We start from the raw sequence: 15,682 nt of genomic DNA, 5'->3' as shown, positions 1-15,682 counted from the left end.
CCCACACCAAAGTTGTAAAGTTCGTTTTCAACATAACGACTTGTACATCTCATTGTTGCAATGGGTCCACCTGTATCCCTATTTAAACGATTTGTTTTTCCCCTTCCCCTCCACAAATTATACCAACATCAAAAACAGTGAAAGCAGGGGTTATACAAAGCAATAAAGAAATAATCTTATAAATGTGTTAGAAACAATCAATCGCATGAAAGAAAAAAACACTTGAATACATACCTTAGGGTTCATTTCCCTAACATCACCTTATCTGACCTTTTCTGCTTGACTCAGACATACACTAGATATTGTAAATAAGGGAAACCATGGGACCTATGTTTTTTTGGGCCTGGTTTACGTCACTTAATGTAATTTTTTCCAAGCCTTTCCATTTCCTAACAAATGGGGCAATGACATTCTTTTTGATGGAGGCATAGAATTCCATTGTGTATATATACCACATTTTCTTGATCCATTCATCTACTGAGGGACATCTGGGTTGGTTCCATATCTTAGCTATAGTAAATAATGCTGCAATAAACACATCCATTGTATATCCATTTAGCCATTTATCTCTCTTTCTTTCAATATCCTAAATGATGTTTGTAAATTGGCTTTTCAGAACAATTCAATATTACAATTATTGTATTATAGGAAGCCTCAAAAAAAAAAATCAGGCTCTCAGTAGAACCTTGTCCAGCTCCTATCGAACACACTGTGTTGGAATCAAAAGAAAATACTCAGAGCTGTTGAAACTGTAGCCTCATTACCAAAGCTTGAGGAAGACTCAAAAGCTCAGAATAAACTCACCATGAGTTCCCACTCCCTGCAGTTATCTCCCTAGGTTAAGCTAAAAATTAGGCCAGGAGTTTCCATCACACCCTCAGGAACTTTAAAGAGGCCTTTCTTTTGTCCATTTTCTATGGCTTACAACAATTTAACCAGAAATCTTAAGCCAGTGTGTTAGCTTTCTCTGGCTGTGACAAAATACTTGAGAAAAGCAAGATGATCAAGGAAAGGATTAATTTTGGCTCATAATTTGGTCCTATTGTTTTCAGTCCATGATGGACTGATGCTTGTGGTAGAAGAAATCTCATCTCAGGAAAAAACAGGAAGTGAATAGAGCAAAAGGAGAAGAAGGGCTGGGTCCCAGTGACTTCACTGTCTCCCTATAGGCCCCATCTACCATCTTTCTATAGCACCACAGGCTGCCAACTAAACCTTCAACACTTGGCCTTTGGAGATCCAAATCTTAATAACCAGGAAGAAGAGATGACATGATACCCAGAGTAGCCACTTTAAACTTTTTTTTTCCATTTAATCTGCTTAGAGGACATCCTTGACCCTCAAAATACAAAAAAAAAAAAAAGTACATCTTAGATTTATTTGCCATATCTTACTTGTTTTAACTCTGATTTCAATTCTGATTACCTAAGGAGATTTTTTTTTTTGTATGTTGTAATTGTTTCTTCAGAATTCCAAACAGAATGCTTGTGACAGAAGATAAAAAGATCTCTCTTAAAATTTTGAGGCGTGATTAGCTTCTTTGGGCTTTTTTGAGGGTTTTTCTTTTATAACTCGTATTTTTTTTAACCCTATTGCATTGTTGGTGGGAGTGTAAACTTGTTCAACCACTTTGGAAAGAAGCATGGAGGTTCCTTAAATTTCAAATTAGGGAATACTTCTATGTGTTTAAAAGACTGGCTTGTGCTAGATAGGGAGAGAAGTCAGAAGTGTTCAAGAGGTAAGCCAGGCCACAAGGAACTTTAGGGAGACAGATGCAAATAATGCTGAGCAAGGTGTGAATTAGATGCCATGAAAATAAAAAGGAAGCTAATCCTCTCTGCCAGGGCAGGCAGCAAAGGCTTCCCCAGAGCACTGAATGTATTCTGTCTATGATTAACATACCATTCGAAAATAAAGCCAGAGAAGCAAGGCAAAGGTACATTCAGTTATTGGAGTGATGGAAATAGTATCTACTTTGAGGCCAGCTTAGACTACCCAGTACGAAAAGAAAGAAAAGAAAAAAAAAAAAGACAAGTGAGCATCAGATAGTTTTTTCTCTCCCAGTTTACTAGCTTTTACCCCCTAGAATCTCCAACTTTCAGCTGGAGAATGAACTTTGTGAGAAAGTATCTCCAACAGCTCATTCATGGAAACTGGTTGTAAAGATGCCCATAAGCGCTTCCACTAGAAAACCAACAGCATAGCAGACAGGATCCTCAAAGACAGCGACACAAAATGGACAGCGAAGTCCTTACTGTTTCCTTGCTCTTGTCCTTCTTCCCTCAGGTCTTTGCCCAGATCGGGTCTGGAACTTGATAAGGGGGTGCCCATGCCCCCGGTGGATGCTTCCGGGCAGCGATGAAAGGCTTATCCGGCAGCCGTAGCCATCACCACGGGATCACCTGTGAGTCTGCTTGTGACTCGCTGTCCCATCGCTCGGATCGCAAGCCGTACCTGCTGAGCCCGGTGGACCACCACCCTGCCGACCACCCTTACTACACCCAACGAAACTCCTTCCAGGCCGAGTGTGTGGGTCCCTTCAGCGACCCCCTGGCTAGCAGCACCTTCCCACGTAGACACTACACGTCCCAGCAGGAGCTGAAGGACGAGTGCGCCCTGGTGCCCCGCACTCTGGCCACCAAGGCGAATCGCATCCCCGCCAACCTGCTGGACCAGTTCGAGAGGCAGCTGCCCCTCAACCGGGATGGCTACCACACCCTGCAGTACAAGCGCACGGCCGTGGAGCACCGCAGCGACAGCCCTGGCCGCATCCGCCACCTGGTCCACTCGGTCCAGAAGCTTTTCACCAAGTCCCACTCCCTAGAGGGGCCGTCCAAGGGCAGCGTCAATGGGGGAAAGGCCAGCCCGGATGAGACGCAGACTGTGAGATATGGCAAGCGCAGCAAAAGCAAGGAGCGGCGTTCAGAATCCAAGGCGCGATCCAATGCCTCCAACACCTCCCCGACCTCTCCAAGCTGGTGGAGCTCTGATGACAACCTCGACGGCGATATGTGCATCTACCACACACCCTCGGGCGTGATGACCATGGGCAGGTGCCCCGATCGCTCGGCCTCACAATACTTCATGGAGGCCTACAACACCATCAGTGAGCAGGCGGTGAAGGCCTCCCGGAGTAACAATGATGTCAAGTGCTCCACATGTGCCAACCTGCCGGTCAACCTGGATGCCCCACTCCTGAAGAAGAGCGCGTGGTCCTCCACGCTCACCGTGAGCAGAGCCCGGGAGGTTTACCAGAAAGCCTCAGTGAATATGGACCAAGCCATGGTGAAGTCTGAGTCCTGTCAGCAAGAACGCTCTTGCCAGTACCTGCAGGTACCATTTTTGTTGTGTAATGGGTGCTTTGACGTTGTTCCTGGCTTGGTTGTGTAGTCATCTCTCTCCTGGGTTGTAGTCCTCGGTTTATTCCTTGGTGTCTGTATGTATCTGAGCATATATATCCTTTACCATTTCAGTGGCTGAGTGCTCCTGTCAGGAAGCAATTGCTACCAGCTTCAGCCAGAGACTAGATATAGTGCTTTCCAAAATACTCCTACACAAAGGCAAGAGTTATTCAAGTCTTGTGTTCCTCTTTTGTCTAAGAGATCAGGGATGGGGAGGAGACAAGATGGGGAGTGTACATGGAATTTAAAATAAACCCACCTTTTTTTTCCAAAAGTAAACAAAGATCTCAATTTTGAAAAGCATTTAACTGGGTCTGTTCAGGGTTATTTTAGTTGTAAAATTCAGCTGAAGCTATTAATGGGGGGGGGGGAGAGATAAATGTACATTTTCACTATGACAATCGCCAACAGTAACTACCCAGTCCCAGTGCACAGCACAGCAGGATGATGCCCTGAGGAGGTGGAGAGGGAGCAGTTTGGGGGATCTGACAAGCACAGCTGCAGAGGCCCAGGACAACCCAGCAGAGGAGGATAAGGGGGAAGCATCAGTGCAATAAAATACAATTAGTGTCAGCATATAAATCCCACACAGGGACAGGCTCCAGGCAGGCTGCTCTTCCCCTTCCATGGTCCCCTTAGGTTTATCCTTCCACCTGGATAAAAATATCAGAGAAGTGGGTTTCTTTTTCTTCCTTACCTCCTCCCTCCAGTATTGCAGTTTTCCCCTAAAATACAAAAATGATCCTTGGATTGTTTCTTTTTGGAGCATCTCTCTCTCTCTCTCTCTCTCTCTCTCCCTCCTTCCCTCCCTCTCTCTCTCTCTCCCTCTCTCTCTCTCTTTCTCTCATGTTCTTTGCTACTGACTTTAGAAAAACATCTTTTTCTAGACTTTAAAAAATGTATAATCACTTTCATTCCCATGTCAAGAAGAAATGCAAGGAGATATTTTTTTCCACTGAGTTCTTCTTGTTACCCTCTTTGAACTCTGTGACAAATCTGGTTCCTTTGACAGTCAAGGGCAAGGACAGTGCCAGAGTCCAGGTCCAAAGTTCAGAAGAAGCCACCAGAATGTAGATAGTTTTCAAAAAAAAAAAAAGACACAATTATGTGGTCAGCAGTTCCTGTGGAAGGTTAGGAAATTGGAAGAGAAGGGAAAGAAACAGGCTTCAATTTTCTATAGACAAGGACTGTTTATTGAGATAAAGCAGCAAGGGACACAGCCTTCCCATGGGCAAAGAAACAAAAACACAATAATTTATTTATCGCTCAACTACAGAAATAAAACACCAAGTACAATGGATCATACATATGCTTTCTCCAGTTCAATATTGCTTCCTTTCCCTCTCAAAATGATAGCTATCATGTCTCTGATACCCAAAATATCTTTGCATTCAATCTTGAACTTATTGAAGGATTGATCAACAATATTATTTTTATCCTACATTGAGCAATAGTTAACTTCTAGCCATGGTAATTTAATCTTTTAAATATAAACTCCAAGTTATACTTTATTTTAAAAATATTGACATTTATTGGATTCTATGCAAGCCTTTCAAGCTAAAAAATAATAATTCTGTATTTCAAAATAAGGGATGGCATATTAGTAAAAATAAAAGTAATAATAATAGTATTACAAAATGGAGAACTATGTGTTCTTTCAGTCCTATGTGCTGAAGTTGAAGAGTTCATATGAAGAAAGGAACATGTTGACTTGTTGACACTTTGAGCAACTACTTCAAAAGAGAATTTTTTGTGTTGTTAATTAGGCTTGAACTCAGGGCTGGGTGCTGTCCCTAAACTCTTTTGCTCAAGGCTAGAGCTCTACTACTTGAGCCACAGCTCCACTTCTGGCTTTTTGTGGTTAATTGGCATTAGGAGTCTCACAGATTGTTCCTACCCTGGCTGGCTTTGAATGGCAATTGTCAGATCTCATCTTCCTGAGTAGCTAAGATTACAGGTGTACACCACCCAGATAAAGATTCAAAAAAATTAAAAGAGAAAGAAGAACTGTATATTCATCAGGAAATCCCTCCTGAGACCCAGATTCCAGTTTTATTCTTGCTTCTAGGAAATGGAAAGAATCTGCCATCCAGTGAAAGTTCTCTGGAAATAGGCTTAGCTAGCTTCAGTTGGTTCCCATAAGGTAAATTTCATTTACAATTTAGGAATGAGTTCATTCCTAGAATTAAACCTAGAGAAATATGGGAGGTTTTTGTTTTTGTTGTTTTCAGTAATATTCCCTTAATTACTAACTAATATAAAGCTGTCTTTACAAATGTGTTTCAATCAGCACCGTGAGATTTAATTAGAAGACAAAGCACTGTTATACAAGCATCTGAGTAGAAATAAGGACCTACCAATAACTAATAACATGGTCCAGAGTTTCCCTTCCATCTTTATGACCTCCTTTATCTGTCAGAAAACTATAAACTCTGTCCACATTTTTTTATTGATTTTTTTTCTTTTGTCCGTCGTGGGACCTAAACTCTGGGCTTGGGCAATGTCCCTCAGCTCAGCACCACTTCTGGCTTTTTCTACTTTTGTGGTGCTGAGGAATCAAACCCAGGGCCTCATGCATGCAAGCCAAGCACTCTACCACTGAACCACCTTCCTAGCCCCTCCTTATTCTCTTTGTCCACATTTTTAAACAACTAAGTTACATATGTCAGAATACTAATTAGAACAATTTTCCAGAGGTGGAAGGCCTGAGACTCTCATTTCAGAGGTGTTCACTACTTACTAAAAGCAGTTGCTTTTTAAGTGCTATCTAATTTGCTCTTTAAAACTCTGGAGGTATTTCACAGTTGCAAAACCTTCGATTTAGCAAATTAGGTTAAGTAAGCTGCCCAAGGACACACAGCTAGGAAGTAGCAACATGGTGGCTCCATACTGGTTCATCTGCCTTGGAAGTCTGAATTCTTTCCATTAACCCTGCCCAATCTATAATCTCCCCACACACAACAAAGCAGAGGAGGAAGTAGCATATTCTGTACTAAGAACTGGCTATAATCCCAATTAGTACTCAAAACAACTTTGTGAAGTGAGCACTATTTGGTTTTATAGACAAAACCAAGACACAAAATGATTAAAATTTTCTGTCTGGTGATGCATAGAGAGTAAGTAGAAAAGGTAACCATTGGCTCTAAATCTGTCTAATTCTATAATATGCTTGAGATATAGGAATAAATACATCTTATTTTAATGTAGCAAATGTACACGTGCCTTTGGCCTGGACTGTGTGCATGCATTAGTAGGGCATAGATATGAACTTACCCTAGCAATGAAGTAAGTGATCATGTCCCTCATCTTACTTATGACTGAACAAAGATTAAATTAAATTAATATTCATCAATAATAAAATCAAAATACTAACAAATCCCTGGGCCTGTCTTTGTAGAATTATCTATTAGAATTCAAGAATTCATTTGATTATAGAATTGTCAAGATTGTGTTCAAAAAATTAAGAAGTCTATAGGTATCTAACCTGTGCCTGTCATTGGCTTAGAAATACATTCTTAGCTTGCAAGCATTGTACCTGTCAGCATAGTCAATTAATGATATGTGCTCACTCACAAGCTGTTTCAGTTAATTTTTTTAAAAAGACTCCCTTTTCCCCCAATATTGTTATTTTTAAATGTCAAGAATCAGATGTCTGCTGTTTAGCACTATTGTACTGCTGCCAGTGACTGTCTGTATTAAGGCTGGGAGCAGGAGCATGGATTTGAAGACACTAAAACTGTTTAATTCTCAGTTGAGATGTGGTTGGCTTTTATACATTTGGAATAAAGCATTTATGGCACATCTCAGGGTAAGTGCTAATAGTTCAGTAAATAAAATAGACTGCAGGGGAGGGGTGTTGTTTTGTTTTTGCATTTAAGAAGCAGAATTCTCGGTTCTGATTATGCCTCTTTTTATAAACGTGGTGTGTATTGAGTGGCATACAAAGCCATTCAGGAGAGCAAGATTTTAGATTTCCAACTGTTAACCTCAAAGGAAAAAAATCACTTCAAATCGTGCATTTTGCATTCATCCAGCAGCAGATACAGGAAAAGGGAAAGCAAACGCTCTCCGTGAGAAGTAGAGAGAGACACACGCAGAGAGAGGAAGCAAGAGAGAGAGAGAGAGAGAGAGAGAGAGAAAGACAGGAACTGAGAAAGATAGCACTCTCAGATATGAAATTTTAGGACAGCAAAATGATCGACCTTTTTAAGGCTGAGTGGGTTTCTTCAGTTTGCGTGCAGGTTTCAAGAAATGGAAGGACTGACCAGGTTTGGGTATAACTCTTTTATTACTTTGTATTTGATAAGTGTGTGCATGTGTGTGTGTGGTTGGCTTGTGTTGTCCAGTGGGTTGTGTTTTTCACGGAAGAGGGTGAGAAAGATACTTTTATTATTTTGTTATTTTCTTTCTTGTCTAAATAATGCCTAATGAGACATAAGAGCTGATAAACCAATATATGTACAGATCATATGAAAACAGGTGGGAGTGTCAGGTACCTATAAATCTGTCTGCACAAAGGCTTCATAAAATAAATTGGCATGATCCCGGGTGCTATGTTAAAGGACATTATATAGCTGGTGGATGATATGTGAGCAATCATTTTCCTACATAATGATCCTGAGTACTTACTGATCCTTTGAGTTTTGGGGGATTTTTGGTTTGTTTCATTTTATCTGTTGCTTAAATAAAAATCCATAGAAGACCATTCAAGAAGCATTCATAGCAAATATGAGTACAGGATTGCTTTTGAGAGTTGTTTTTTCCTTTATTAATGTAGATACAGTTATTTCTCAAATCTGTTTCAAAACTATTTTCTTCTTTGCCTAGTAGGAGTTTTCTTTCTCTGGATGGGTTGTTTCCTTCTCTAGTCTTAGAACAACTTAACTTGTATTACTTATATTTAAATAACTTGACATGAAATTTATGAAAGTGTTAATTCTGTTTATGGCTTTTGTTATTGTAATATTTCTTGCTGCCTTTCTCTAAAATGTTATGAAGCACACTGAGGATTTTATTTCTTAATTAATATTGTTTTAATAATTCAGCAAATAGGTGCAAAAGTCTTGGCTATATTTTCTATTTGGTTAGCATAGTCTTCTTCCTACTTACTTTTCACTGATCTTAGTGGAGATGTGCCTTCATTGGTAGAAAAATTAGCTTACTCTTGTCTGATGCTAGCTTTGACTGTGGACTGGGTGATGAGCTATAGATTCTTATAATTCTATCTCTTTGTCTTTTTCTCCAATTCCCTATCATTCTTACTGTTACCTATATCCAATTAATAGCAAGGGGGAAAAAAGACAGTTGGGAAAGCACTGTGATAAGGCTGAAGTCCAAAAGGCTCAGCAGTGATAAAGAGAAGGTTCAAAATAATACCAAAGCCCTTTTGGAAGTTATTTAAAAAAAATAAAACTTTTTTTTGATCAGCAATTTATTGTACCAAAGTAATTTTCAGCAGCACCAAAAGCACTGGGTTAGCACAGCTGGAGGTTTCTGCATGAAACATCTACTTGCTAATTGAGGATGTAATTATGGTTAGCATAAGGTAAAAGAAACAGCCTTGAATCTCTTGGTAGCTAGTAAACTTTATTTCCTCTTCTTCATTCTCCTTAGAGAAAGATGTACTGGTAGGTACAACTTGCTGGTAAGTCAAGGTTATTGATGCTTCTATTCTATAAATTCATCCATAATTTCTATTTGAGATTATGGTTTGACAAGAGGTGAAAGTGATTTGTGAAGGGTAGAACACATTGGTCCCTTGTTTCAAGTTCTCCATTACCTCAAGTAAGGCCAGTTTGTGTGTGTGTGTGTGTGTGTGTGTGTGTGTGTGTGTGTGTGTGTATATATATATATACACACACACACACACATATGTATACATATATATACACACAGAGAATCAGTATTTGATATATATTTTGCAAGTATACACCTATGTATGCAATATTGACAAGCTTTGATTTATAGTAAGATTATTTTTGACCATTTTAATTTTAGGTTCTCTTATCATTTGTCATGAATTTAAGTTCAATGGAATACAACTTTTACTTGATTCAGCTTCTTATTAGTTTTTTCTTTTTGAAAGAGAATTTGTTGCTGGAGTTTACGATCTTAGAGTTCACTGATGCACGATTCAATCACCATAAAAACTGCCATGTGTATAGGTTTAAATTCTGAAATCTAAAATTTCATTTGGTACAAACTATAGTATCTCATAACAGTCAGATATTTTCTGTCAGTTTCCAGGGAAGATTGGGAGAGTAAAAAAAAATCTGCCTTTTCAGGTAAAACTAGGTTACTATTAATAAAATCCATGAAGAGTTATGTCACCTCACTATGATTTGTATTACTCATCTGAAAATTTGAACCCACACTTTCCCCTTACTTCATGTCTATGGCTCATTTATTTTGCTTCTCAAAGCACATCTTTTCTGATCCTTACCTCACACCCCATTGGTAGCTTAGTAACTGCCATTTGAAAGACATTCTAACACAGAGAGAGTTTTTTACCTGGTTTTAGTAAATGCATATTTAAGTGTCTAAATTCTTAGCCTGAAACCACAGTGGGGAGATATATTAATTTTTTTCAATGAATGCTTTTTACTTAGAATAATCTCCAAGCCAATTGATTCTCCAACAGTCATCTCTGCTTCTAACTAAAAGGTAATATGAAGAATTATTTCATTATCGTTAATCAACAGAGGTAATGGTGGGAATGTAGTGTAAGGAAAGACATATCATTTACGCCTTTGATCTTGACTATTTGTTATTTCCACTATTTTGATTCCTCTGTATCTTTGAGAACACTCACCTAACCAGAGCAAGACCTCTCTCACCCATTAAATGTGAAAAAATACAGGACTATCACAAAAAACTCTTTTTTAGTTGGCCAATATTTCATGTGTTGTTTCAATTTTTAGATCAAAGAGACCTGTCGGTACATTTGCAAATTGAATTTTCTAGATAAGTTGGTATTTCATTTCATATGTATTAGGCCATTGCTCTGGGTCCATTGGAATTCCTACCCACTGTTCTCACAGAATTAGGAAAAATCCCCTGGAAATCAGGCTAGCAACATGGAAAAATCATCTATGAAACACAGCAATGTGGATTGGATTTCCAGTATGCTGTAGGCCTGTGTCCAGGCCCATGTGTATTACAGGTCATACCTGCACAAGTATGCCTATACTGAGCTTCTAACACACACATTTATACCTTTGCTGTCTTTGATCTCTGATGGATGAAATCAGATCCATTCTAAATGTACCAGACCACAAAAACCATGAAAAATGAATAACTTTGAAGTGGGGAAACAGATTTTTCTCAAGCCTTCCCAAAAATACATTACCTTGCCTTTCCAGTGATTACACTGAACTTTATCTTGGGTCATTAGTAGACTAGCTGGGGATGTCTTGCTTCCTTAGAGTGAAGAAAAAAGAAATTTTTAGTTTCTTTCATATAATGAGGCATCCAATAACCATGAAAGAAAATGTCTTCTACTCCCTCTTCTCTTTAAACTACAGTTTATGTTCACAGGATTGTCTGTTTCCTGACTTAACCTTCTATGGCTCTAAAATCTTAAGGTGTATACATAAAGGCACAGTTTTTCTTTTTCTTCCAAAATGACATTTTAAGAATAATAGAACCTTCTCACTGGAAAACTGCCCTGTGCATTTTCCCATTTCCATCTTCTTCCCACAGTGTGTACATCATGTTTTTCTACTGACTTACATTTCAGTTAATAATCATTGTATACTTTTGAAATAACCTTGTTCAATTTCTTCTTTTTAAAATTAGAAAAGTAAACCCTAAGGAAACATCTTGTCAAGATCAGTCTCCAAATAAGTAGACTCACCACCCAACTATCAGAGCTATTCCATTCTTACTTTCATACTCAGCCTGCAAAAACTTAAGGCTCCTCTGTACAGTATTTTCACAATAAAAAAAATAAGAAAGAAAACATAAGGCTCTTCATAAAGACTAGCTTACCAGACATGCTATTTTCTTCTGTGGCAGTGGGACTGAGGCATAAACAGACAAAAAGCAAAACAAAGTAATTGATGCAAGTCAGGCTGAAAGCAAGCTTATAGACGCAAAGACTTGTAATAGATGAAAACAGTTATTAACTAAATATTACCCACAATTTGTAATTATGTGGTCACAAGAATCATGATAGTATTTTTTTACTTGGAAGGAAGAGAGAAAGGGAGGAAGGGAGGGAGAGAAAAAATAAAGAGAAGATACAAGAAATAAAAAGAAAGAAAGAAAGAGAGAGAGAAGGAAGGAAGGAAAGAAGGAAGGAAGGAAGGAAGGAAATAAGAAAGGAAGGAAGGAAGGAAAGAAGGGAGGGAGAAATTGTTATATTTCATCTATTACAAAAAAGTCCTTCCTGTATCCTAAGTTTTTCATGAGTAAATTATGTTCCAAAAGAGGACACACAGAACTGAATGAGCTACATTTAAATATGTGAGTATAATAAGTATTAGGTGCCACACTTAGAGCCCTAGATCTAAATTTTGAAGATAACATACATCTCTCCAGCATCTTCTGCTGTCTAGCAGAGTCTCTTTTCATTTTCCTCAGATAAAAATTAGCATAGCTATTAGTATATTTTCAAAATGATACATGTGTATAGGTGGTATGACATACATTTGTACCATATACATAAACATACACGTATAAGTATTAGCATGTAGGAGAAATGTATTGGGACAAGGAAATCAAATACATTACATTACAGGCCGATCTTTGTCACTGCATTCCAAATTAAGACCTGAAGAATGGCTGGGAGAAACGTCTATCTCTAAAGTTGAAAATGAAAAGTGACAAAATGTCCTTTGTATGGATACATATGACTATGACAACACCTGTATGCACCTGTACAAAATCATATATATCTGCAGTCACTTATCATTCATTATTATTCTGTCACAGCCTATTTAGAATAAAGTTTCCTTAATTTTACATGCAGAAGAACCAGCTTGATGGTTTCTATACAGGGAAAATTCTACATCAACCTAAGAGTTTCTAATTCCATAGATCTGGTGTGATTCTGGTGGAAATTAATCCCAGAACCACATTAACTAAGCCAGTTGTAGAGAACTGTGAGCTTTATTTTACTGTAGGGGGCAGTAGAGCCTATCTGATAGGTACATAGGCTCCAGTTGACCTTTCCCAGCTTTCATGTGTCTCTCTGGCTTCCTACACAATTTGGAGCCCCTCTTCTAAATGCTTCATTTCTATGTCTGTAAAATGGGTATGACAATATGACTGTATTTGCTTCAGAAGTTAGAGGAAATAGATTACTTTCAAATTTGAGAAAGAACTTTAAAATGTAGACTGAAATTGTTTTGAAGTCATATGCCCTCAGCTTTTACTGGGTTTTCCCCCATGTGATCCATATACCATACTACTTTTTCCTTTGTATTTTGTTTGATCTAATTTGTTTGCCAGTCTTATGGCTCAAACTCAGGGCCTGGGCACTGTCTCTGAGCTTCTTTTGCTCAAAGCTAGCACTCTACCACTTGAGCCATAGCACCACTTGTAGCTTTTTCTGTTTATGTGGTAATGAGGAATCGAAACCAGAGCTTCATACATGCTAGGCAAGCACTCTACCACTAAGCCATAGTTCCAGCCCTGATCTGATTTTTATAATAGCAAGGTTAGGCTGAGTATATTTGAGCCTGAAGGAAAGGTCAGCATCTCTCAATGTTAGGGTGACTGCTGGTCTCGATCAGCATGTAAGAGGGCTAACCATCCCCCTACCCCACCCCCACCGTGTGCATATAGAACACAGAAAGCTTTTGTTTACAGGTGAAAGGACCACAAAGGGTCAGTCTTAGGATAATCCTTCTCAGCTCATTAGGGTTTCATAGCGTTCCTCAGAGCTCTGTAAACACACAATCCTTCTAGCCTCTTTGAGCTTTAGTTTGATCACACAATCCTTGCTTTTGTTTTTATCCCTTAAATCTGCCCACTCCATGCTGCCTTATTCCAGGTAGCTTTGGTAAATCAGAAGGACAGATTTCATCCACAGCAATAGCTGTGGGACTTGTCTGTGAGTTTCATCTCCCCTCCTGGCTAACCTGGCTCTCTGAGGAGTATTTTCCTTTATGGCAATTGGACAGATATGAGCTCTAATAGCATCAGTGGAAGAGGAGGATGGGTCCTGGACCATCTCTCTCTTCGTTACTCCTGCTCAACATCCCTCACTCAGTCTTTTCCACTTGCTGAAGCTAGAGCCATCATCCTGGGAAGGCTATAGGAATTCAAATGAGCAAATGAACACGGCAGCCAGAACCCTTTCAGTACCTCTCTCTCCCAGGCTTCCTCCATCAACCATCTGGCTTTTGGTTGTCTTAAGACTCTCTATTCCACCTGCTTCCCACTGCCAGCAAAACAATGAAAAATAAAGAAATAAATAAAAATGAAAATTGGCAGGAAGAATGAGCTACATTTCATACCATTGTCTATTTCAAAAAGCTTGAGCAAATGGCCTTGCCATTTTTAGTTATGAAAATGGGAAAGGATGATGGTAAGGATTTTCTGTGGGCCCAGCAGGATCCTGTTAGATCACCAGGACCTGCAGTTCACATCAAGACCACATGTTCTCGCACTTGTTCTAGGAGCAGCCATCTGGCTGGCAACTCGTTCATCAGGAAATAGGTATGGAGAGGAGAGTTCCTACAGGATTGTTTCCCCCTTTAAAGTACCTACAAGGATGTCAGCTACTTGGAATCCTTAAAGCAGTCAGCGCTGGTTGCTTTTCTCTCTCTGTCTCTGTCTCTGTCTCTCTGTCTCTGTCTCTGTCTCTCTCTGTCTCTCTGTCTCTGTCTCTGTCTCTCTCTCTCTCTCTCTCTCTCTCTCTCCCCTCCCACCCCCTCCTTAACTAATAGAAGTTTAGCGGGCTTCACTAACTCAGAGTATCAGGGAAAGTAACTGTCATTTGTTTGCAAATGAAACCTGAGCTTTCTGCAAATGACTCCCATGTAGAAATCGTCCCCCGTCACACTCCTCCAGAACTCGCGCTGATTTTAGATCGTTTCCTGTTCTCCCACCTCTTGGAAGTATTCCATGGCATGCTGAGCAGACATTTTTAGTCAAAAAAAATGCCTATAAATAGCTGGTTTTCCTGCTTGCTGCCTTCTCTCTAAGGCTTTTACAATGGAGGTGAAACACATCTACCAGAAACAAGAGCTCTCTGTGAAAGGTGCATAAGATGTGGTTTATGAAAAAATCAGATCCATAGGCCGAAAATGATTGTGTAGGTCGCTTTGCCGTGTATGACTTACGCAATCACTGCATGGAAAATGAAACCCTTCATTTCATGCCAGATGATCTCATGAACTAAACCATCAAAAATGTTCAGGTGAACTCTGTTACCTCAAAAACAAATACTTTGATTTTCATATTATTTTTTAAAATTCCTGAAGCCAATTACTATTTGAATAACAATTTTAAAAAATGATTATTATTAGAGTCTATTTGTAAAGCTAGACAACCAATTCTTGTAGCTATTCCATAATGGACAGCTTGAAGTTTTTCTCCTACTTCTCTTTCCAGTCTACTCTTGATCACAGAGATCACTGGATCAGTTGATTGATCACTGGCCTGCCTTTTCTCTAGTCTCTTACATTCCACCCATCAGCATCTTTCACCAAACCTCCAAAGTTTTGGATTCAGAAACCTGGAACAAGACCTTCCTATTTTACGTCACTGAACTTACTAAAACAAACCTGAGATATGACCCGTCTCCTGAGCTGTCCTTAACAAAAGGAAAGCAAATGTTTTGTAATGTTTTCCCCTTCACTGTTCCCAGCTTCTTCTTCTTTAATATCCCTTAAGGGCTAGTTTGTTGCATAATTTTCCCTGGCAGGCTAGTCTAAACCATTCATTTACAGATGAGGAAACTGAGGTCTGGGGAGATGAACTTTCCTCCTGCAGCTCATCCATCATAGAGTGCTGTTAGCATTCCTTCCATCATACAGCAAGCAGAGACCAGTTGTCGTGGTGCTCTGTATTCTTGCCCAAGACCCTGCTAATCCCTGAATCTAATTTGACAGTAGCTTGTGCCCCTCTAGGACTGAATTTCTAGAGTGTATTTTGGTATGCCTTTCTTTATAAGTTCCCAGAAAACACACAAAGTCAAAAGAAAGGAGTTTCTAGAAGAGCTCAAAACATCACCAATCCCAGTGCTTTTCATTGTTTTTAACCCATCGAGTTATTTGTGGGTTTTTTGGTGGTGGTTGTTGTTTTGTTTTCTTTTGTGCTAGTCTTAGGGC

The 15,682-nt window shown here is 39.3% G+C and overlaps 1 protein-coding gene across 7 annotated transcripts in view; it reads left to right on the top strand.

The window, feature by feature from the left end:
* Positions 1-2,292: 2,292 nt before the first annotated feature.
* The window catches only part of Dlgap1 (discs, large (Drosophila) homolog-associated protein 1), a 338,446-nt gene continuing 325,056 nt past the window's right edge, over positions 2,293-15,682 (top strand). For 3 of the 7 annotated variants that reach the window (XM_013027147.1, XM_013027148.1, XM_013027146.1), the window contains exon 1: positions 2,293-3,333. In XM_013027147.1, coding sequence (XP_012882601.1) covers positions 2,359-3,333 — 975 coding nt within the window. In that variant the 5' untranslated portion in view covers positions 2,293-2,358. Of the gene's footprint in view, positions 3,334-7,061; positions 7,210-7,569; positions 7,670-15,682 lie in introns of those variants that run through there. The other 4 variants (XM_013027154.1, XM_013027149.1, XM_013027152.1 and 1 more) reach the window with 4 other exon arrangements.

Source organism: Dipodomys ordii, unplaced genomic scaffold (assembly GCF_000151885.1).
Source record: "Dipodomys ordii isolate 6190 unplaced genomic scaffold, Dord_2.0 Scaffold100, whole genome shotgun sequence".
Classification (NCBI taxonomy): Eukaryota; Metazoa; Chordata; class Mammalia; order Rodentia; family Heteromyidae; genus Dipodomys; species Dipodomys ordii.
Note: the sequence above shows the minus strand (reverse complement) of the source record. Positions and strands in the feature narration are given on the sequence as shown.